This window comes from Sycon ciliatum, chromosome 7, assembly GCF_964019385.1.
Source record: "Sycon ciliatum chromosome 7, ocSycCili1.1, whole genome shotgun sequence".
NCBI classification, from domain to species: Eukaryota; Metazoa; Porifera; class Calcarea; order Leucosolenida; family Sycettidae; genus Sycon; species Sycon ciliatum.
In genome coordinates, this window is record NC_088649.1 from 31880352 (window position 1) to 31904118 (window position 23767).

Below are 23767 nucleotides of genomic sequence, written 5' to 3' on the forward strand. Positions count from 1 at the left end.
ATGATGGTGGCGAGATTGTCCCAAGAATCCGCTGCTGATGTTGTGATCGCAGTTTCTAGCTTCTGTTTGTATTCATCTTGCAGTGCGTTGTTGCCTGGCAATTTGTCAACTAAGATCCTGGGGTTCTTCTTGCGTCGGACGAAGCTGGTTCTGCGGATCTGATGGAGATTGACCATGGTAGTAACCACCATCCTATGATCTGACGATAATTCACAACCTGCGTATGACCTACCGTTTCTGAGGCCGCCAACAAGGCGATTGGGGACAAGGATAAAGTCGATTTGATTGTAGATTGGTTGAGGCACTGTATCACCCTGGCGCTTGAACGCTCCTGTCCACGTCGCAATATGGCGTGCTGGGTGTTGAAATACGGTGTTTGACAGCTTCATGTCCAATTCATCCGCGCACAACAGGAGTGATTCACCGTTGTCATTGCGTCTGCCCTTGGACCAGCTTCCCAAACAATTGAAGTTGTCAGCTGCCCTTCAGTGCCCAACCTTTGCATTGAAGTCACTGCCGACGAAAACGTCCGTACGGCGAGAAAAACTTCGAACGAGGGAGGTTAGCGACTCATAGAAGTTGTGTCGGAGCTCAGGGTTACTCGATTGATTGATTGATTGATTTTATTTTACTTCGCAAGTTCAAACGGGTTCCTGGCCCAGTTATATGAAAGCGAAGGATAGAATTTGCCAAAATCCTAATGAGCAACAGCATAGGCAATATTATCATAGAAGTGGAGTACTATGCGAGCGAGAATACTGAGACGAAAGAAACATGTCAAACCTGACGAAACACAACTTATTTCAGGCATACATAAGGAAGGCAGGCTAGCTTAAAATCTTGCAATCTGGATACGGTGCGCACCTCTCTAGGCAAACTGTTCCACAGCAATGCTCCTGCGGTGGCGAATCTCGTTTGGCCACACCGACTGCGAGCTGGCTGGCTGAGCAGACCATTGGCATGCTGATGGCGCGTACTTCTGCCGCTGCATGCTGCTCGATGACTTTGGCATTGTCGGAGCATACGCCGTAATAAACGCAAGCGGCGACTTATTTGACGAAGGGAACGAGAATAGGGCATACCCAATTCTGTCACTCACAGCTTTCCAGCACGACAAGAATGGCCGCAAAGTAGGGCCCACGGCCACGCCAACTCCGCCAAACCTGTTGCTTGTCGACATAGTGAGGAGTTGGTAGCCCAGTGGCAAGTCCCAGCAGCGTTGTTCCAGAATTTTAGTTTCCTGAACTGCGCAAACATCGACAGCACGAACCGAGAGCGAGCGAGCGAGTTGCTCCCGTCGATAAATTGAGGAGCAGCTACGGACATTCCACGAAGCCAGTCGGAACAATTTGTTAGTCATTTTCCCAGAAATGTAAGACAGAGATGGTAGGATGAGATAGGAAAGGAGAAAGGAGAAGGAGAGAGAAAAGAAAGGACATGGGCTTGTCAGCACCCAAACACATCCTACCACCTGAACTGCAGTATGCGGATGATCTAGACTTCATTGGAACTGATGAGCAAGAGCTAGAGGACGTTCATGATCAATGTGCAGAGACCCTCCCAAGCCATAACCTCACCGTTAATACCTCCAAAACTGAACGAACAAAGATATACCTGGCTGATGATCTGGAGGAGCGTGGTTCCGAAGCATGGAGAAATGCGAAGTCGCTGGGATCACGGCTAGGCTCAGCGCAAGATGTCCAAGCCAGAAAGGCCCTAGCAACCCAGGCATTCTGTGCGTTGTACGCACTCTTCAAGCATCAATCTACCTCACTACTGCTTAGAGTTGCGCTGTACAATACCTATGTGAAGCCAGTGCTGTTGTACAACTGTGCGACATGGGGTCTCACAGATGCCACCACCAGAGGGATTGACACCTTTCATCGAAGGCATCTGAGAACAATGGCTGGCGTTAAGTTCCCGAACACAATTACCAACAAGCATCTGTACGACATCTGCGGCTCAGCACCAATTTCGCTCGAGATTGACCAACGGCGTTGGGAATTCCTTGGTCACGTACTGAGAATGCAGAAGAGCTCTCCCCCACAGCGCGTGTTAGAGTTTTCAGCCACCGCGAGCCTGCGCGGTCGACTGGGCCGACCCAGGACAACTCTCCTCTCAGCTCTTTCTCAGGACTGCCTAGCCCGACTCGGCATTCGCCTGGGCACGCTTAGAGGCCTTAATCAGCTGCGGCAGTTGGCAGGGGATGAGTCCCGGTGGAATGGCACCCCGCGGCACTCATCTTCCTCTGCCGAGCCGCGTCCTTGACTTATCCCCTGCAGGGTGAACATCGTGCACGAACACTCTACCGTCTTTCTGACATTGCCACTCGAACTTGACAATAGAAGCTGCTTTTCGTATGTTTTTTTTTTTTTTTTTTTTTTTTTTTTTTTTTTTTTTTTTTTTTTTTTACTATGTTCACACTCCCAGCTCGAAAATAATAAAGAAAGACAATGATACTGAGACTAGGACGAACGTGACAACTATTGAGCAGGGGCTGCACCGAGACGCAGCAGTGATGGTGGGGCATTGATGGCTCTGCCGACCTGAGGTCTCGGCATCACGGCCAAAAACACGCACCAAAAACAAAAGATAGAGCTGTACGAGTCAGCAAAAATGAAAAGAAAGGAAGGGTTAACATCAGCGAGTGTGCGGGAGAAACTGTGAGACTATTAACAAATTACAAGGGCTGTTACTGAGAGGAGCATCATCATGGCTGATCATGGCGAGTCGGTTGTCTGAGCCAGTTGTGGTGCATAGATAGGGATAGAGGAGAACGACGAGAGCATCATCATAGCGAGTCGACTGCCCAGAGCCAGTTTGTGCTTCGTAGATGGCGATAAACATTAGTTTTGAATGCTTGCATTCCCTTGCTGTGGGGAGGCTGGGACAGAAGAGCTGCGGGGAGGGAGTTCCAGTCACTAATACTGCAGTGTGGGAACGAGCGCTTTAATGCCAGCGGGACAGATGCAAGCAGCTGGTGTTGGAGCTGGTGGTCATGGCCAATGACGCTACCATGCTCGCTGCGAGTTCTGGGGCTGGATGAGGGGAAATGGCGCGGTGGCAAAACAGAGAGCAGCTGCGGAGGGCCAGGCAGGTAATGCAGCTTGTATAGGCAGGCAAGCGAGGCAACAGTACGACGGATGGCCAGGCTAGGTAATAGTGCACCTGGACCGATGATTCGCAGAGCACAGCGTTGGATATGATCCAGGCGTTGCAGGTAGCTGGGCGGAGCACCTATCCAGATGAGGGGGGCATACTCCATAACTGGTCGAACAAATGCCTTGTATACCGTGGTGCGGCCGGCTGGAGAGAGAATGTGCGCTGCACGGCGCAGGAAGCCTAGGCGTTGTTTGGCTCGAGTGGCAACCTTCCGGAGATGAGTGCTGAATGACAGCTTCGAGTCAAAGGTCACTCCAAGTAAAGAGAGAGCCTTCTCCTCAAGGACAGGAGTGCCGCCGAAGACAATGCGAGGCAAATTGATGGGGGTTCTGCGGAGAGTGGCGGTCATGGCTTGGGACTTTGACGGTTCGAAGGAGATGCGCCATCTGCGGCCCCACTGATGCAAGCGATCAACAGAAGTCTGGAGGCTCAATGCTGCGTCGGCTGGGGATGTGTCGAGGGATATCAGGCTGTACAAGGTAGTATCGTCGGCGTACGCCTCCAGGTGGGCTCCGGGTGACAGGGTCTCTGAGGCGTCGTTCACGTAAATCAGGAAGAGTGTGGGGCCGAGTATGCTCCCTTGGGGAACTCCTGCTGATATGGTATACAGCGATGAGGTTTGGCCGCCCACCAAGCATTGAATGGACCGTCTACCTAGGTAGGAAGAGAGCCAGGTATGCAGGGGGCCGCCAATGCCAAGATGGCGGACTTTGTGGAGGAGGCCAGCATGGGACACACGGTCGAATGCTCCGGCAATATCCACGGCTAGAATACGTGCTGCACCGCCTCGGCCGACGGCTGTGATCCAGGCGTGGTGTAGAGCCTGTAGCGCATCTGAGGTCCCGAGGCGGCGACGAAACCCGAACTGGTGGGGTGCTAGGAGTTTGTAACGCTCAAGGTGATTCATGAGCTGACGATTGATAACGCTCTCCATGATCTTAGAGATTATGCTCAGCAGTGAAACTGGACGATAATTCCTTAGGGCGGATCGTGAAGATCGCTTGTGGATTGGAACCACGCTGGCAGTCTTCCAAATTTGTGGCTGGACTCCGTGCTGGAAGCAAAGAGCAAAGAGCTGACACAGTGGCTTGGCAAGTTCTCTGGCGCATTCCTTCAAGACACGAGCGGAAATACCGTCGGGTCCAGTCGCCTTTGAGGCATCCAGGCGAGCTAAAAGCCGGTGGACTGCATCCGGGCGAAAGTGGACTGTCGTTAGTGCAGGTGCGTCAGCGAATGCCGTGTCCGGTAAGTCCATCGTGGTAAGGTCGCGGCCTTGCACACTGCACTTGTGGGAAAAGAAACGTGCGAAAGCCTCCGCTTTCTCATAGCTTGTGGCCCTCTCGCAACCTTCACTATCAACGAGCAGGGGAATGTCAGTGTTCCGACCCTCGCCACAAGCACACTTTAGCTTCGTCCACCATTCCTTCTCCTTCAGGGACCCATTCGACAAGCTATGTCTGAGGCTGTTCTCTTTGGAAACTCTAGATCTAGCGAGGACTGCGATAGCATTGTTTACAGAACGGGTAAACTCATGTTTCAGTGCAAAATCGTGAGGGTGCTTCCTCCAAGTGCGCCAGCGTTTGTCCTTCTCCTTCATGGCGGCTGCACACTCAGGTGTCCACCATTTCGGATCCGTTGACTTCACTGTCAGTGTCTTGGACGGAACGAACTGGGAAACGGCTTTCATGATTGTGGCAGTAACGTGCTCACACGAAGTTTCTGGGTTGGCAGTAATGACGGTTGACCAATCAACCTGGCGGAAAAAGGATCGGAGGCGGTTCCAGTCTGCCTTTTCATAGCGCCAGACAGTTCGTTGCACCGCCGCTTCATGGGTAGGAAGAACACCTGTGAAGTCCGAAAGAATTACAGCGTGGTCAGATCGACCAATAGGGGACATTATCTGCGTGGTCACTGGAGAGTTGAACGTGGACATCACCAGGTCGAGTGTGTTATCCCCGCGAGTAGGACTCTGAACGTGCTGCGTGAGAAAGTGGGCTGTGCATGTATCTTCGAGGGCTTCCCCCGCAGGTGTGGTCTTCGAGCTATGGAGCCAATTGCGGTTATGCACGTTAAAATCACCGGCGAGTATGAGGTTGGCACCAAGTGCACGAGCAGAGGGAAGGATGTCATCGAGATGGTTAATGAGCGTAAGGTCACTGGGCCCCGTCGAACCTGGCCTGTAAGCAGCGCCCAAGACTATCTTTTGTCCAGGGGACAATTGAATGGATAGCCAAATGAGTTCGTGATGTGGAGAAAATAACTCATCAATTACCATGGCTGGGAGTGTAGATCTGATCCATACCGCCACTCCGCCACCGCGTGCTGTTCGATCCAACCGGAAGGTGGTGTAGCCAGGGAATGTGGAGTCGGATGGTGGAACGGTTTCAGAGGAAAACTTTGTTTCCGTCACTACTGCTATGTCGGGATTATGCTGGTGCAGTGTGTGCTGGAACTCAGCTAGCTTGTGCAGTTACATTGATGGTGTTTTTGTCTTATGTTTGTGAATCCTTTCCGGAAGCAAATGCTGGTTTTTATGCATTCGTGTAATTACTCAGCGTTATTTGCAATAATAATAATAATAATAATAATATTCATTAGTTAGATTCAATGGATTTATTACGTTATTACCGGAAACCGGCAAAGACTACCACTCACGTTCCACAACTGCCTAGAAGTCTAGTACTGAATCCAACCTGACTTCTTGACACGACTCAAACTAACTTGCCAAAGTCACTAAAATTTAATAACGACAACTACAATAATCAAGCCACATATCTGCAACGTCACGAGGGTGCTCGCAAAAGTCGTGCAGCCCAATACGTGTTTCTTAACGTGATTTTTTGGTCTTTTTTGGACTTGGAGCAAAATTCTGCACACTTTCGCGTGTTTCCATGATACGACAAGTTACGCACGGTCTGCTTACATTCAAATGCAGTGCTGCCAACAAATGACAGCGTGCAACAAAATAATCTTTCCTTGCAAGGGCACATTTTCGGCCATAACTCTTGAACGGCTGGTCAGATCGGGACACAATTTTCAGAGAATTTGCAGCTTTTCATGCTCTTTCAACTGACGTAGCACTCAACATGAATTTACAAATTCAATTTTTCACCGAATTTTTGGGGTAGTCTGCCACCTTAATTTAAATTTTTAGACGGAGTTAGGCCTTGACGGATTATGCTAATATTTTCGTGAAATTATGCTTTTCGCATTGCTGAAAAAATGGCAGAATTATGCTATTTTATGCTAAAAGTTTTCATAATATGCCGCATAATGCTCACAAATGCTGCTAATGTATATGATGGTTCTGTGCAAAATAACAGGGGAATTTTTGTAGAGGGCGTTGTACTGTAGTAGCAAAGGTTCAACGGGGTCAACGCACCGTCCGACCTAGCTACGACCGACACTGATTGTAGTGGACTGGACATGTTATCAAGGGAGTCGTAAACCTACGACTTCCTGGTGCATCTACTTCTACTTATTATTATTATTATTAAATTTTGAATAGGGCAGTCCCAAAAAGAAGCTAGGGCACACTCGGAGTTGAACCAAGGACCTCTCGATCTGCAGTCGAATGCTCTACCACTGAGCTATATGCCCAGGCACAACTGCACTTGTAAAACATGTACAACTGTATAGAATTTGATGCGAACAGGCGGATTATTCCATTTTATGCGATTCGTACATGTATGTATGCAATTTGTCTCGAATTATGCGATTATTCGATTTTGGTAGGAATTATGCGAAAAATTATTCTAGCATAGTCCGTCAAGGCCTAGACGGAGTCCAACTCCAAGGCAGTTTGGAAGCAATTTATAAAGGACCCAGGACTAGAACACAATAACATTTTTTTAGAAAGCTGCCATAAAGCAGTTTTTATTCTTATAATAGGGATATCAGCGAACACACTGCGCACGGGGTTTGCGCAGTTTTCAGCGCTACATCTTCTCGGCCATTTAGTCTAGTACTGCTCTTCTTAAATTTGACCTTTATTACAAGACTTCTTTTCTTTTTTATTTCGTTCCGTCCCACTCTCACACACACATGCTCACAGTTAATTCTGCCGTCGTGAGTCCCATTTGGGACGGATACGAGAATATTAAAATAATAATAATACCAATGTACATGTACATGTACGTACTGGCGGGGACAAAAAAATTGACGCAAATAAAATGGCGACTGGTCGCACGTGGCTCGCGACCTACATAATTATTTGTATAATTTGAAAGCACATACTGCTGTGAACAGACCCCCATTGTTTCGATTCTGATGATGTCCGACTACTGTGCACCTCACTTTGGGCATCCTCTGCCAGCAATTAAACTAACGAACTTATACAAAACACACAGTATTAAAAATCGGTGAAGGACGACAGGCCCATGTTCGTCGATCGTCCAAGCTTCTTCATCTTCCTGAGTTCTTCTTGAATGATCGACCTTGTGAACTTTTGACCTCTGGGACCTTGGATTGCTTCGGTTAATTTTTTTCTTGCTTTGCACATGGATAGATCCATGGGTGAGGTACCATTTCACCAAAAAATTAGAAGATTTCTCCGGTGGGAACGTTGTAAAAAATCGCCTTCGATTCACCCATGCTCCTTGGGCATCGTAGGACAAATTTGAAAATTCGTCAGAAGAAAGTCCCGGGGCTCGGCTCATCTGTAGTTGATCGCGTGGCTGTTACCGTAGGCATGTCACTCTATACCCACGAATCCTTCACCAGCAGCGAATATACGAGGCAATCAACGAAACGGCAGATCCTGAGCGCAAGGTTCCGACTTCAGCCGCCATTCTCCTTCTTCTCCATCAAGACTCCTTCCAGTTTCCCGGCAAAATATTCATTTTCTGACTAGGACTTTTCGGGGCGCGCGCGTGGCATGCTGATATGTACAAAATTCGATTACATCATAACTGCGCAAACCCTCTGCGCAGTGTGTTCGCTGATATCCCTACAGCCTATAATCAGTTCATTGGGAGGCGCTTCCCGAACGCATTATTTTATCTGCGGAATGCGCAACCCGCGCAGCATTTCATTGCGAAGCGTTTCCCGAACGCACATTGCTTCGATCTGAACCGCGTGCGAAGCCCACGCATTAGTTCTTTGCGGGGTGTTTCCCGAACGCAAATTGAACCCTAGCTCCGACTTCACGGGGATCTGCGTAACCTGCGCTGGAGTGCATTACGAGTCATTTCCCGAAAGCAATTTGCACCGAGCTCGGGATTTGCGAGGCGCTTCCCGGACGCATTAAAATTTTATCTGCGGAATGCGCAGCCTGCGCAGAATTTCATTGCGAGGCGTTTCCCGAACGCACATTGCTTCGATCTGAACCGCGTGCGGAGCCCACGCATTAGTTCTTTGCGGGGTGTTTCCCGAACGCAAATTGAACCCTAGCTCCGACTTCACGGCGATCTGCGTGACCTGCGCTGGAGTGCATTGCGAGTCATTTCGCGAACTCAATTTGCACCGAGCTCGGGATTAACCGCGTGCGGAATATCCGCATTAGCTCATTGCGAGGCGCTTCCCGAACGCATTTATCTACGGAATGCGCAGCCTGCGCAGAATTTCATTGCGAGGCGTTTTCCGAACGCACATTGCTTCGATCTGAACCGCGTGCGGAGCCCACGCATTAGTTCTTTGCGGGTTGTTTCCCGAACGCAAATTGAACCCTAGTTCCGACTTCACGGCGATCTGCGTGACCTGCGCTGGAGTGCAGTGCGAGTCATTTCGCGAACGCAATTTTAATTATTTATTTGCACCGAGCTCGGGATTAACCGCGTGCGGAACATCCGCATTAGCTCATTGCGAGGCGCTTCCCGAACGCATTTATCTGCGGAATGCGCAGCCTGCGCAGAATTTCATTGCGAGGCGTTTCCCGAACGCACATTGCTTCGATCTGAACCGCGTGCGGAGCCCACGCATTAGTTCTTTGCGGGGTGTTTCCCGAACGCAAAATTTAATTGAACCCTAGCTCCGACTTCACGGCGATCTGCGGGACCTGCGCTGGAGTGCATTGGGAGGCATTTCCCGAACGCAATTTGCACAGGGCTCGGGATTAACCGCGTGCGGAACATCCGCATTAGCTCATTGCGAGGCGCTTCCCGAACGCATTTATCTGCGGAATGCGCTACCTGCGCAGCATTTCATTCCGAGGTGTTCCCGAACGCAAATTGAATTATAGCAATAAAAACTGCTTTATGGCAGTTTTCTAAAAAAAGTTATTGTGTTCTAGTCCATGGACCTCGTCTAAAAAGTAAGAAATTAACGAAATGTGATAGCCGAAAATTAAAATTTCACACAAAACCTCACAATAATCACGACACTTGAAGATCTAATAGTACGGCTTTCAACACTTGTTTATTCCGACACTTGTACTTATACAAGTACATGTACTGCGCCAACATGCTTGCATATGAAAGAGGACCACGAGGGGAAAAGGTCGTCTCGCATCCTGTGTGTGATTATTGTGAGGTTTTGTGTGAAATTTTAATTTTCGGCTATCACATTTCGTTAATTTCTTACTTTTTAGACGAGGTCCATGGACTAGAACACAATAACTTTTTTTAGAAAACTGCCATAAAGCAGTTTTTATTGCTATAATTTCTTTTGTTTTTTTGGCTAAAGGATATAATTGTGTAACCAATGGAATGCCCTAATGATGGCCTACATGTAGCGCCTCTGCATGTTATTATCATTATTTTTCCCGTAGCTATGCAGAAGACGTTACTTCAGTAACGTCTGGCGCTAGCCAGGGTCCACACAGCTTTAATTTGGTGTTTGTTTGTGTGTTTGTTTGTTTGTGTCACGCCTGGCGCTATTTTGTATCTATCCCGTACTGTACCGTACCAGCAAAGACAGCTGGCCACAATATTTTTGTTTGTTTGTGCCATCGACATGCCTGGCGCTATCCCATACCTGTCCCGTATCATCAAGAGTACGGTACCATCAAGAGAATGAGTATATATGCGAAGTGTATGGGGGGAATGCATTCAGTGCAGTAACATTAAATTTTGTGTGGATTTGTGTGCGAGGCCGAGATCCCACTAGCAGGCTGGCTGGGCCGCCTGTCGACCAGCCCGGAAATCGCATGTAGGCCGATAGCATAATAATTATAACGTATATACAGTCATGTAGATGTATAGCAGGGAGTCATATTATGTAAACGACTCCCTGCTGTATGGGGAGATTTTCTGGAAAGAAAAACGAAGTAGGGAGACGAGTAAATGCAAACAGAATGGATGTTAGTTGCCGTCAGTATAATAATAATAATAAGAAGAAGAAGAAGAACGCGTGTGATCGGCAGAGTCAGCGCCGGTCCTAGGAAACGTCAGGACAGACATCCCGTCGACTCCCGAACGCCCGTCATCGGCAGAGTCAGCGCCGGTCCCATAGCTATGCAGAAGACGTTACTTGTACTTCAGTATCTCATTGAAACGTTTTTGCAAAACAATGATTTAGCTAATCAAAGGAAAAAGCATTTCCATCAGTTCTAACAACATGCACGATGAGCTAGGCAACAAAGCATAGCGCAGGGCCCTGAGCTTCCAAGCTCTCTCGTATTTATTTTACTAGGGTGTTTCCCACAGACCTATGTTCTTCTTACGGGAGCCCCTACGTGTATCATATCAAATTCAATACCGTATTACTGTATACGCATTGATGTGCAAGCCTTTTCTTGCAGAAAATGGAACTAGTCTTGCATACAGGTATTCATGTTCTTCTGCAGGGGAATCATATGGGTCGTGGCGGTGATACTTTTTTTAAACGCAAGTCATTCTGTGGATGTTGCAGAATTTCATGACTGTCATAAAATTTTCTTGTCTTTCAGAAAATTCAGATGTCCACACCCTAAATCACATTTACTTGAGAATTGTAACCAGGTGTGTGCCGCAGATGTTTTTGTTGATTCTGTGTTTATAATTGTAGTCCTGGGTTGTCGTGATAAGGTCATCCGGCATCATGTTGGAGTGAAATCGTAATCCTGTTGATGTCGATAAAACTTTTGGAAGCAGTTCAGTGACTTCAAAGTGTCCACGATTGTCTAAAACAACACAGCAAAGTAGGAACAATAAACATGCATTAAAATGTAAACAAATACATCGCTGAGTCCGACACCTCGTTCCAACAACTACACTACTCCTGAGGATATAAGGGGCAAGGATATATGGTTTTAGGTACTGAGAGATAAACAAGGCACTCCATAATAGTAAAATGTTACACGACTTCGGGGGAGTATGAATGATATCCAGTCAAACCTCTTTAGGACGAACATCAAGGGACCGATGGCATTTGCTCTGTGGGTTTGTGTTTACCCTATTTTATAACGAGTGAATACAATTATTTCTCCAATAGAGACACGAATAGATTTCTTCTACAGCGAAAGATTCTAAGCCAGACCAAACCATTGACTCGTCTTTTATGAAACAAATGAGTCACTGAACCTTTCTTTAGCAACATGACGGCAACTGAAACAACAACAGAGGAAATACGATACATGTATAGCACATTCTTGCAGGTACTACAAACAGATTGCAGATCGTAATTCTTGCTCTACCAGCACGCAACTTTATTTGGGGCAGTGCAATCTCGGCGCTACTCACAAATCAAACAGCCCAGACTCGAGTAAACAAATCCAATCGTACGAGATTTTCACGAGACGAGACTGCACCCATTGGCTTGTTTCGTATGAAGCAAACAAGTCACTGAATGCATGAACCTCTCCATAATGGAGATTTTCCCTGATATGCGAATTTATTTTGCATACTAGTACTCGGCCAATGTGTCTTTGAACCTTTCCCTCCAGATTGGGAACTGCCAACGATGCTATGCCACTGCAAAATTCAGATTCTACCCTATGATCGGAGCACGGAATGCCGGAAGCAATCATGACCAGTGCCTTACTTGTAACGTACCAATGTACAAAATGACCATGAGTATTTCGACAACACTTCTATTTAAAGCCTCAGCAGCAACATAAGCCTTACCGTCAAGAAGGTGAACTCGCGTTCTTCGCACACTGTTGGCAAGGGCAAAGAGAAACGAATGGATCTAAATCCGAATAAAATCAGCACACTTTTCCGTAAATGAAAGGGTGAGCATAAGCAAATGAATCGAAGGAAGCTGGTCAACTCAGAGATCACCTGTCATTGAGTATTCCGTAAAAGGAGGCCTCGACAGCAGAAAAGCTAAATTTAGAAAAGAGATCCTGTCAGCTTTTCCATTATTAATTTTATTGTATTCCACCTAAAATCAGCACACTTTTCGTAAATGAAAGAGTCAACACAAGCAAATGAATCAAAGGGAACTGGTCAACTCACCTGTCATTGAGTAATATTCCGTGAAAAGAGGTCTCAGCAGAGCCGAAGCGAAATAAGCCAGGACACGAAATATCCGAAACAGCTCATGCAAGAAGCAGTTCCAAAGAAGGAAGTTCCTCGCGCATGCACATCCGAAAACGGACTGCACTGCATGCAACACAATGTCTGCCGTGCACGTGCACAGCACGCGGCTACCACGCGTTAGTAGATCTAATACCGAGCACCTTACGTAGAAACTTACGTAGCCTAAGTGAAGTACCGAGCACCTTACGTAGAAACTTACGTAGCATAGCGGTGTCGTTTTTTCTGCCATGTGAACACAATAATAGAAAAGCTGACAGGATCGCTTTTCTAAATTCAGACCTCCGATTTACTGCGAAATGCGCATCCTTTGCAGCATTTCACTGCGAGGCGTACGCATTAGTTCATTGAGCTGAGGTGTTTGCGGAACGCAATTTAAACCCGTGCTCCGCGGCAACCTGCGGTATCCCCTCGACGGTATCCCTCGTACTCATGGGTTAATGAATGTGTTGTCTATAAAGGGGGTTTCCGTTATTGGTTCACACCAGACAATCAGAGATACCAGTTTATTAGAGTCTGTAAAGCATATATCTCACGGGACGAGGACAGAATTATTAGACCTCAACATTAGGGAATGTATTCGACTTCTCACTAGATTACCGAAGTTTGGTTATCTTAGAGTGAACTAGAATAGAATGTACGGTACAATGCATGAGCGCGCCCTTTTAGCTGGGCGCGCATTATTATGTGTATAGCCCGACTATGTACACTATAAAGGGATGTAATTAGATCAAATGTACGGTGGTTTTTATGTGCAGGGGCAGAAGGAGGGAAAACGGGCTACAAATGTGTACGGTACTAATTATAACATGCAGGGGCAGCGGGGAAAATGGGTCAAATATGGTTATAAGTGTGTACGTACGAACTACTGCATGCAAGGCTAGGGGTAGGGGGTAATGGAGTGTGTACGAATTACTGCATGGAGGGCTAGGGGTAGGGGGTAATGGAATGTGTACGAATTACTGCATGCAGGGGTAGGGGGTAATGGAATGTGTACGAATTACTGCATGCAGGGCTAGGGGTAGGGGGTAATGGAGTGCGTATGAACTACAGCATGCAGGGGTAGGGGGTAGGGGGTAGTGGAGTGCGTATGAATTACTGCATGCAAGGGTAGGGGGTAATGGAGTGCGTATGAATTATGCCGGGGTCGGGATCCAAATATGGGATGCGTATAACAAATGGAGCTCCGCATTACTGGCGACCTGCGCAACGCGCGCATTGCGAGAATTGCGAGGCCATTCCCGAACGCAAATGGAATCGCGCTTCGGCCCAACCGCGACCGTCGCAACCCGCGCAACGCGCGACGCACGACCTCGGGTATATAAGCGCTTCACCTTCAGTCCCCTGCTCAGTTGCTTTCTTGTATCGCAAGAGGGAGTTTTGACTACGCTGGACTTTGAGGACTTGAGTGACAGTGGATCTGCTATCTTCGCGGTAAGTTCGATTCGTGTTTGTCAATGAATATTAGAATAGGTGTGCTGTCCTCGTACTCATGGGATAATCCATACATGTACTTGTAGCGAGAATGCCATACCAGGGAGTAGGACAATACTGCTCGACCCTGTTGGAAATGTACGCAACAGTTCACACGCTCTTGACCAGGGATCGATAGCACAAACCCTGGGTTTTGATAATGATGACGGGTCTGTACGACTCCCTGCTCTTGACCTTTCGTCGATATGTACGAGGCGCATGCACAGTTTTCGTTGGGTGAGTACTGTTTCATGTAGTGCCGAATGCGGTATTGAAGTAGGACTCGCTGTCACATCAATTTTCCTTTTTGGGGTGAAGCTTTCACATCAATGCGTACCGATAATGGTTGTGCAAACACTTTCCTGTATGCGTATGCGATTACACCTTGTCTCCTCATTCTTCTTCTCCGAAGCTTTAGTTAGAGGAGAGTTGTCTTGAAAGCAAGTTGCCTAAAAGCAAGCTACATGTAGTTGTCCTGTATGTGGATCAGCACATCCAAAAGTCTTGGGAACCTTTGCAATCACGGAGAGGGATAACATTGCGAACGGAGTTGTCCAAAGTGAAACTTTTGGGCACACTTATATTGTCCTGGTCGTATTAAACAACATAATGGTTTGTTTGTTTGATTCTTCTTCCCGGTTTTACAGTCGCTGCAATTCTTCTTCTCTACTGGGACTCTTGACATCATGTCGTCGGTGACAATGGTCAGTTCCACCACCGTGGATGTTTATTGCATTTTATTTTATTCTTATTAAGAGAGCATGTCTGAGAAAACCAGAACATATGTGCAAGTCGATCTCTCAGATTTCGCTCAAATTTTGCTGAATGGTCGAGTGGAAAAATTCAAAATTGTTTATTTCAAGAAAACCCCAAAAGGATGATGGGGGACATGTCCTCAGTGCTAGAAGAGGTGTTCTACTATCTGCCGGTGTATAGTGTTTGCTAATCGAGGACGTAGCTCGCTGTTTTATCAGCGCTTGTAATTTGGCTATTTTCAAGACTATCATTTGTGGCGTCAAGGGATGATTGCCCTCGTCTTCTGGGATGCTAGCGTGGCTAAGTAGTGCTGCCCCAAGAACTCTTCTAAGGTGAGGTAATGTTGGCTTGATGGAGTTTTGTTCGTAGCTTGTTCTTGTACGCTGTGCCGTGGCTCGTTTGTAGACCCATAAATCGTGCCAATATTGGGCCAATATTGAGGGGTATGCCAATTTCATGGTTCCCTTCAAAAGATTTTGCGCGGGCTTTGGAATGTCGATCTACACCCCAAAGCAAACCTACCTGCAAAATTTGAGCGAAATCTGAGAGATCGACTTGCACATATGTTCTAGTTTTCTCAGACATGCTCTCTTATTTTTTACTAGGGAATCCCCAACTTTTTACAGGGAAGGATGTTGATTTCAGAGATGATTTCAGAGAGGCTGTAGCTGCAAATTGAAGAATCATTCATACACAAAGTACATGTTTTTTTTTTGAAAAATAGTTGGAATCCGAGCGAGAGAGCTTGGAAAGTCAGGGCCCTACGCTATGCTTTTTGCCTAGCTCGTCGAACGTCGTGAATGTTAGTCGAACTGATGGAAATGTCTTTTTCAATTGATTGGCTACATCATTGTCTTGCAAAAGAGTTTCAATCAGTTTGAATATGAGTTAGGCCAAAGAAATTACAGAATTTATTGGGTTTTATAAAACTTTTGCGGTTTTATAGTGTTCTACGTCGACCATGATGGCTACAATGCCCAACCATACCACAACGAACTGATGGGCTACATCATTGCATTGCAAAAAGTCTCCATCTGTTCGAGTAACATGCCGCCAAGGTCGGCAGAGCATTCCAGACAACGCCACCACTCCCCTTATTCATGGCTCACACATGACGGGTTAACGTGGCTCTAGTAAAATTAATAATACAAAATGCATGATGAGCTAGGCAAAAAGGCATAGCATAGGACCATGAGCGAAAAATATTTACTTTCTCTTTCCATTCGAGGGTTATACGGATATATTATACCCAGCTCATATTAACCCCCACTAATTCTTGTGATCTATAACTGGTGAATATATCTCCATATTCACTACTTTAACTTGGGGTATATACTTTGCTATATTACCCACTTAGAGGTTGTAACTTTTCAACTTTCAAGGGACGTACTTCCTCCGCGTCATCGAAATTGTCGCAGTTTGACTTTTGATATAAAACGGGGTATTTACTCACCAGCACTCGTACCAGAGGCAGGGAATGGGATATAGGCGATAGTCATCAGTATAGGGTGACGGTAAAGTTCTATTTTCTGTTATTGGAAGCTGGAATTTTTGAACTAGACGCAATTTCTTCGCTGATGTCGCTGCGATGGTAATTTCGACTCGCGGGGATCAGTCAGGCGTTGCAGCCTGCACATTTCTCGTGCTTATGGCCATTCACTCAAGCCTCATCACTGTTTTACCTTAGCTGGGCTGAGAATGACTTCGTGGAACAAGTGGCAGCGCTTGGAGAAACATCGAGGGGTCAGCAAACTAAATGCCTGCAACAGCGATAAAAATTGTCGCTCTGGCTGAGACACTCAGTACATGACTGTACCTGCAAGAGCTGTGTTGACTCTACACGTAGTGCTAGTGATGCACGCGCAGGTGCCGTACCATGGTATACCAGTGATGCTGGAAAACAGGGCGCGCTGGACGCGATAGTACACTTACCCGAGCTGCATGAGCTGTGACCAAACAGCTAAAATAAATGGGCATGCCACGGCTAAAAAAAGTTTCAAGAAAGTTTCATTTCAAGATCGAGGTGATTCCGCCGACGGTAATCAACCGAACTCGCAACGATCGTGTATTCTTACTAGGCTTCGTTGGTGGTGAAGTAGAAATCATCCAGAGCTAGCAGACGACAAGCATAGCAGCTCTTGTCCTGTTGAGAAAGTCAAAGCGTTTGAGATGAGGCGCGACCAACTTTCAACCTTCCTTGAAATATTTCGGAACGATATTTTTGCGTCCATTGACATCAGCGACTACGAGGACTTCATCTCTGCATGAAAACTTTCAGTCCAACTGTCCTGGAACGTTACTCTAGTCTTCAGACTATCATACTGTGTAATAAGTTTTGAATGGCTTAGCTTATGGAATTGTCAGTAACAAGTGACAAGTCACTAGTCAAACTGCGACAATTTCGATGACGCGGAGGAAGTAGAAATTTTCTCTCCAATTGAAACAGAAAAAATTGAAGAGAAGAAAGAAATTTCAGCAGGAATCGAACCAGCAACCGTAAGATTCCCAAGCACCTATGTTGACCACCCAGCCACAAGGGTGTTGATGCAGATGTTGGTTGAAAGTTAGGTCTTAGGTCTGGAACACGCAATGCTACCTACACATAATAGTATACTATAGTATACTGGGATACTAAAATAGCTATTTCGGACCAGTATTTCAGGCCAAAAACGAAGCTAGGTATAAATAGCATAAACACCTCTGTCTTGTGTTTATGGGAATATAAACACTGTCTATAAAAACCTCGGCTACGCCTCGGTTTTTATCGCAGTGTTTATATTCCCATAAACACTACGACATCGGTGTTTATTCTATACTTATAAAAGTGACCGACTCTTTTTTATACGTATAGATTATAGACCGGTTAGGAGGTCTATACAGGATATATAGACCGAATAAAAGACCGAGGTCCCCCGAGGTCTTTTACGAGGTCTATATATCCTGTATAGACCAACTATGAGGTCTATAATCTATTTATCGTGTTCTCCACGCAATAGTTTCTCTTCATATACGACATATCCTTGTAATTCTAATATTATACTATAGGCTATACCGCATTGTACGGCATTGCAGGATCAAGGTCATTGTTTAAACTAAGTTCAGCATCGGTAGCACAGTGGCTGGGAGGTAAGGAAGAGTGACTGAAATTCACATGGTTGTGGGTTCGAATCCCGTCTTGTGTATTTCCGCTTTCTTCAAAAATTTATTTTTCTAAGTTGGAGAGAAAATTTCTAAGTCCAAGAAATTCTAAGGAGTCAAATATAAGGGAGCATCTCATAAGTTCGCATTTTGTTTCTAAACGTAACGCATTTCGAAACGGGGGTAGGGGGGTAGCGCCCTTTTCGAATAGAAAAATGACTGTTCGCACATTTTCTGGAACTGTACAATCTACTACCGTGCTAGACACGGCTGTTAGCTGCACTTGGATCGCGGCAACTTAGTTTTCTGCACGTGAACCATGAAAAATCAATGCATGCTCATGCATAACCAGTCAGCTGGCCTGCTCGCCCACGCATTTGACAGGTAACAATTCCCTCAAATTTGAGATATCGCTTCGTTCTAAGTCTCAAAACAGTTCTAAAGTCACCAAACCACGCTGGTAATCGATGGCTATTCAATGTTAACATCTTCAGGAAGGCTTCAGCCGTTTCCCGAGAGTTTGGGCATCGTTGCTGTTATTTTTCACGGTGTTCTTCTTCCTCCTGTCTGGAGCTGCAATTGCATCCTGGAATTAGTTGAAAGGTATTTCGTGCGGGCTGTGGGGGGTTCCAACAGGCATAAACTGACATCGCTATAGGATAACTGGTAACTTTCACCCATCAAGGAGGTAGAGCAATGAGAATTTTTTTGTGGCGGTCGTCCAATTTTTTGTGGCGGTCGTGGCTGTATTTGTGCACTTCCAAGGCTTTCATTCTGCCTGATACTACTCTCTACTGTATGGGAATCGTTGTTTGGGCACATGTAGTTGTCTTATTTGGTAGATCTGCTGTTTTCAATCACTTGGGACACTTTGTCTAGCCTATTTGTCTTTCGTTCGTGCCATCTATCAGTTTTGTGGGTGCCTTGGCCTGTATTTGTGAAGTTCTCGAGTAAAGACCCTAATTCTTGACTGGAGTCATGACTTGAATTGTATTTGCTGGGCGAGGCCTCGTTCACGCAGTTGTCCTTATCGTAGTAGTCAATATCTGCTTGCTGGACGGACTAGCAGCTAGAATAGGGATGACCAAAATAATGGTCGAAGTGTGTACTAGTACACGATTATTGTTTCCATCATCGTGAAATGAGCGTTGTGGAATTGCAGTCGTCTGCCTTTGGCACTGAGGACATGAGGAGAGTTGATTGTTACTTCTGCTCAGCAATGAAGCGATCATCAGCTCTCTTTGTTCTAATTATTGAGAGGACATACCGGCATCGCAATCAAGTAAAGAATAGGCAAACCTCGCCAACCTCCAAAGAGAATCGAAGATATTTTCTCCAAATGCAAAGACGATCTTTGTGAGTTTGTGACTTGCATTTGCGTGCATACACGAGCAAGTCACGGACCACGGCACGTGCGCGGTTACCATGCCATCTCGAACCGACGCCATCTTTCTAAGTTGCCGCTTCTTGACGGCCGTGTAGATCCCTGCAGCAAATGAGTGTGTTTAGGTGGAGATCTACCTGTGTTTGCCGATCAGCTAACCCTTGCACTGCATGCATGCAGGCTACTCAGAGGTGTCAAATGTCACACCAGCCTGATCAAACCATGTACCTGGCCAGCGTTTACAGCAGTACAGTTGTTGTGGAGGAACTATGTTGCGGTGCGTGTACCTGTCATTGATTGTACTTGTACTCAGTAAATGCAGTACTACTGTATGCCATTCACGACCGCTCTAGCAAATCATTCATATCCATGTACAATGTACATGACTGTACAATCATGTACATAAGCATACCATAGTATGGGGCATGGACGTGTACAGTAGATAAACACAAAAAAATGTGCGATAAGACTTTCGAATAGAGGGGGGAGGTAGGGGGGTAAAGTCTATTCGAAATGCGTTACGTTTGCAAAATAAATGCGAACTTATGAGATGCTCCCTAAGTAGTCAAATATATCGCGTATTTGACTAAGCAGTCTAATACTCGATATATTTGACCGCTTAGGTATCAGGGAAATTAGTGGGGTCAAATACTAAGAAGGCGATAATGGTCTTTATCACTCTTCTATATCGACCTCCACTAATTCTCGTGATCCTTGACTGGTCCTATATTACCCATATCGCCGCAATATCGACCGCTTAGGCCGAGTAAAAAAAATTACTAGATGATCGTCCTTTTTTTTGGAAAAATCGGGGAGGGCGGGAGGATTTTATTTTTATTTTTTTACTTTTTACCCTCTCATGCACACAGTGTACACAACAACATCAAGGTTTTTTTCTCTTTTTTTCTTTTTTTTTCTTTTTTTCTTTTTCTTTCTTCAGCAGATCGATACTGACGTTGTGATATACTAGTAGTATGTGGTCCATATAGTAAAGAAAGTATTAAACAAAGCGTGCACATGTTTTCTGCATCCGCGATCGGTAAAAAACCAACGATTTCGGCAAAAACTCACGATTTAAAAAATAAAATATTTCTTGGGGCGCTGACAAAAACTGGGGCGGACGGGGACGATCATCTAGCTTTTTTTTTTACTTGGCCTTATATCGACCGCTTGTATCGACCACTTAGGCATTGTAATCTTTCGACTTTGGAGGGACTTAGAATTTTTCTCTCCACTTCAAAAAGAAAAATTGAAAGAAAGAAGACAAAGGAAGAGAACAAGCAGGATTCGAACTCACAACAGTATGAATCTCAAGCAACCCCTTATACCACCCAGCCACTGTGCTGCAGATGCTGAACTCTGTTGTTCTTACAGTCTTGTACCCAAAATAGGCAACATCCTATGTACACTATAGTACAAATGCTATACTAAAAAGGTTAAAATAGCTCCTAAAGGTTCAAATTTTGGGGTTATGGCAAAGGAATGGTGATAAATAGGATATTGACCTCGATTTCGGTCTATATGGGAAATATAGACCTCGTCTTGGTCAATATCCTATACATATTTCTCGATATACACGAGGTCCCTTGTTATAATATATTTATACCTCTCCATGCGCAAGCTCAAGAGCAAAAAGGAGTGAATATACTTTTCCTCAACTTAGAAAAAAATCGGTCAATATATGAAATATAGACCTCGTAAAAGACCTCGGGGGACCTCGGTCTTTTACTCGTTCGAAGTAGAGGTCTTTTACGAGGTCTATATTTCATATATTGACCGATTATGAGAGCAATAATAGATTTATCACAACATAGCATACCTAAAACTGTTTTTGCTTTGCTATAGGAAGAAAGGAATACTATTGTAATAGTATAATAGTATGTACATATGCCGTTTACATTGGACATTACTTCTGTGTAAACCGAAGTTTTCAGTTGTCTCTTGTAGTATGTTCCCCAAGTTATTTGACTGAGAATCTGACAATTTGGGTTCAAAGTTGAGGAAAAAGTTCTAAGTCCTCGGGCTAGGTGGTCAATAATAGAGAGGTTTTGCATTCCGAATTTCGGAATTATTTTCGGAATGTGGCGGCAGCAGTCGAAAAAGTAGTCGAACTTTCGGAAGTGTGGTGGCGAAAGTGCATGGTTTTCCGAAAATGGATTTTCGGCTCTTTCATGTTTGGGAGGGCATATTTGAATACAAAAAAAGTGTATTTTTCAAGTTTTGTATTTTTGCTTTCTGCTGCTCTCGATTATTTGAAAATTTTGACTAATCTTCTCACACTCCATCACACTCTATCTTCCTTTTGAGCCTACTGACAGTACAAGACAGTTACGTGACTAGTTCGCCAACCTCGTCTTCAGCTGTTGGATCACTTGGTCCACCATCAGTCCGTCCTCGTCTTCGAACCGCACCCAAATTCAGTTTGACCTGTGCACATGGATTTGATCCTGCTCAGGGAGTCGTAAAATACCAGGTATTTTACGACTCCCTGCTCTCCATTTTGTTGTATTGTATTGTATTTATTTAAAAGGATTCTCCAAAAGCAAATGGATGCTTATCACGGAAGTCTCCCACATAAATATCGCAAGAAAAATGGGGAAATGGGGAGAGGAGAGTGAAAGATGAAGCATGGGAAGAAAGGAAACAAGTACATTTACCTAAATATCGAGGTATAAAAGCAGGAAAGAAATCGACGAGGGAAGAAATCACCTTTGCAGATAATAGCGGGACATTTAGATGAAAAAAAAACCCCAGCAAGGATTAATTTCAAGGAAAAAAAATTTCTCAAACGGAAAAGTTCGGAATTCCAGTCAGAGAATATCTATGCTGAGAGTAATGAGCCTTTAGAGCAATGTGAAAATTGACAGAGGACTGAACGCAGCGGATGAGTTCTGGAAGTTTGTTCCATTCCACAGATAAACTGAAGAGAGGGGATTTAAGGAAATGGGCGCCAGAACGAGGTAAAACTATAGAGGACGGGTGACGACAACTAAGGGATACATTGAATTTGAAACGACTTAGCAAAGACGGAAACTGGTAAAAGACATGATGAAAATACAGCAAGGACAGAATCTGACGACGCCACTTCAGGGATGACCAGTCACAAGTTGTGCATGGCAAACCTTGGAAACGAAGTCGAATCAGATTTTCGGAATGCAAAACACTGAAAATTCCGTTTTTCGGAACGCGCTTTTTTCGGAAAAGCAGTCGAAAATCATTCCGAAATTCGGAATGCAAAACCTCTCTAATAGGGAGGTTCCGGAGTACGATTTTTCGTGCCAAAATCCGTAGAGGCGCTACGGATTTTTATACGTCGTTTTCGAGCAGTGAAATGTTCCGGAGTACGGAACTTATGTGTTTGCCGTCATTGCCTAGGTTACGATCGCAAACACGTCACATTCCCGCGCCATGCCTTTTTATTTTTAAAAATTGTATCGAAATCAAAACTTCCCGCGGAAAATCGATGTTTCTCGTACCAAATTTGTACGCGAAAAATCTTTCTGCACCCGATGACGCAAAATCTCCATACGAAACATGGTTCGTGTGAAAGCCAGTCCACACGGATTATCCGTGCCGAAAAATCGTATGGAGCACGCCTGGAAAAAATCCGTAGCGCCCACACGGATTTTGGCACGGAAAATCGTACCCCGGAACCTCTCTAATAAATGGTCAATATAAGCGGTCAATATGTATGTGTTATTAGCCGAGTATCAGGGCAATACCGGCCGATATCTGCCCGAACGGCGTCAGCCGTGAGGGCAGATATCGTGGCCGGTATTGCCCGTACTACGAGGCTAATAACACATTTATTACATGCATACTTCCCTAATTTGATGTACTCATCAACGTACACTGCTTTCACACGTGGAATTCGGGATCATGGTACGAAAAACTACGAGGCACATGTATCCAACTGGTATTACATGCGCACCTACTTGTATGTGTATGTGTACAGTGTGTATGGGGTCAAATGCCGGGCAATATCGTGTAATATTGGACCGCCTGAGCGGGCTTGTATGGAGGAATATTGCCCGCTCTATCTGGTCGCTGATTGGCTGTAGACCTGGAAACGGTCACCTGACATGTAATAAATGCTGATATTTGACCGCTTACAGATCACAAGTTTCTGTGGGGGTCAATAATAAGAGAGTGATAAATACTTAGAAAACTTCATGGGAGATCTGGTATATGAGTGTGGGTGTATATGGAGTGAGGTAAAAGACACCGTCTACCACTTTGATGATGTAGGCAAAAAAGCATAGGGATGTTATAAATGGAGGTTTGCACATTGCAAACCGTAGTTAACATTCACGAAACCAACAAGCCAAAGGCGCCATGGCAACCAGTAAACGAACCCGCAAACATAACAATAATTAGAATAAGAAACAGAAAAAAATCAAGTTAGTGTGACAACAAATGCAAGGTTCCCTTTCCGGTGAAAGTGCTGCAACTGAGTGTG

General features: G+C 45.4%; 2 protein-coding genes and 1 non-coding gene across 3 annotated transcripts in view; 2 read left to right on the top strand and 1 right to left on the bottom strand.

Moving 5' to 3' along the window:
- Positions 1 to 1437: 1437 nt before the first annotated feature.
- LOC135821840 (uncharacterized) lies at positions 1438 to 2268 on the top strand. The gene has a single exon (XM_065334838.1). It carries the CDS (start codon positions 1438 to 1440, stop codon positions 2266 to 2268), a length of 831 nt encoding a protein of 276 aa, XP_065190910.1.
- Positions 2269 to 6690: 4422 nt separating this feature from the next.
- Trnac-gca (transfer RNA cysteine (anticodon GCA)) lies at positions 6691 to 6762 on the bottom strand. Its single transcript has one exon. It is a non-coding gene; the product is annotated as a tRNA-Cys (tRNA).
- A 7046-nt stretch (positions 6763 to 13808) lies between these two features.
- The window catches only part of LOC135821841 (uncharacterized), a 40704-nt gene continuing 30745 nt past the window's right edge, over positions 13809 to 23767 (top strand). Inside the window, exons 1-2 of the mRNA XM_065334839.1 lie at positions 13809 to 13991; positions 14678 to 14734. Of these exons, the coding sequence (XP_065190911.1) occupies positions 13809 to 13991; positions 14678 to 14734 (240 nt within the window). The remainder of the gene's footprint in view (positions 13992 to 14677; positions 14735 to 23767) is intronic.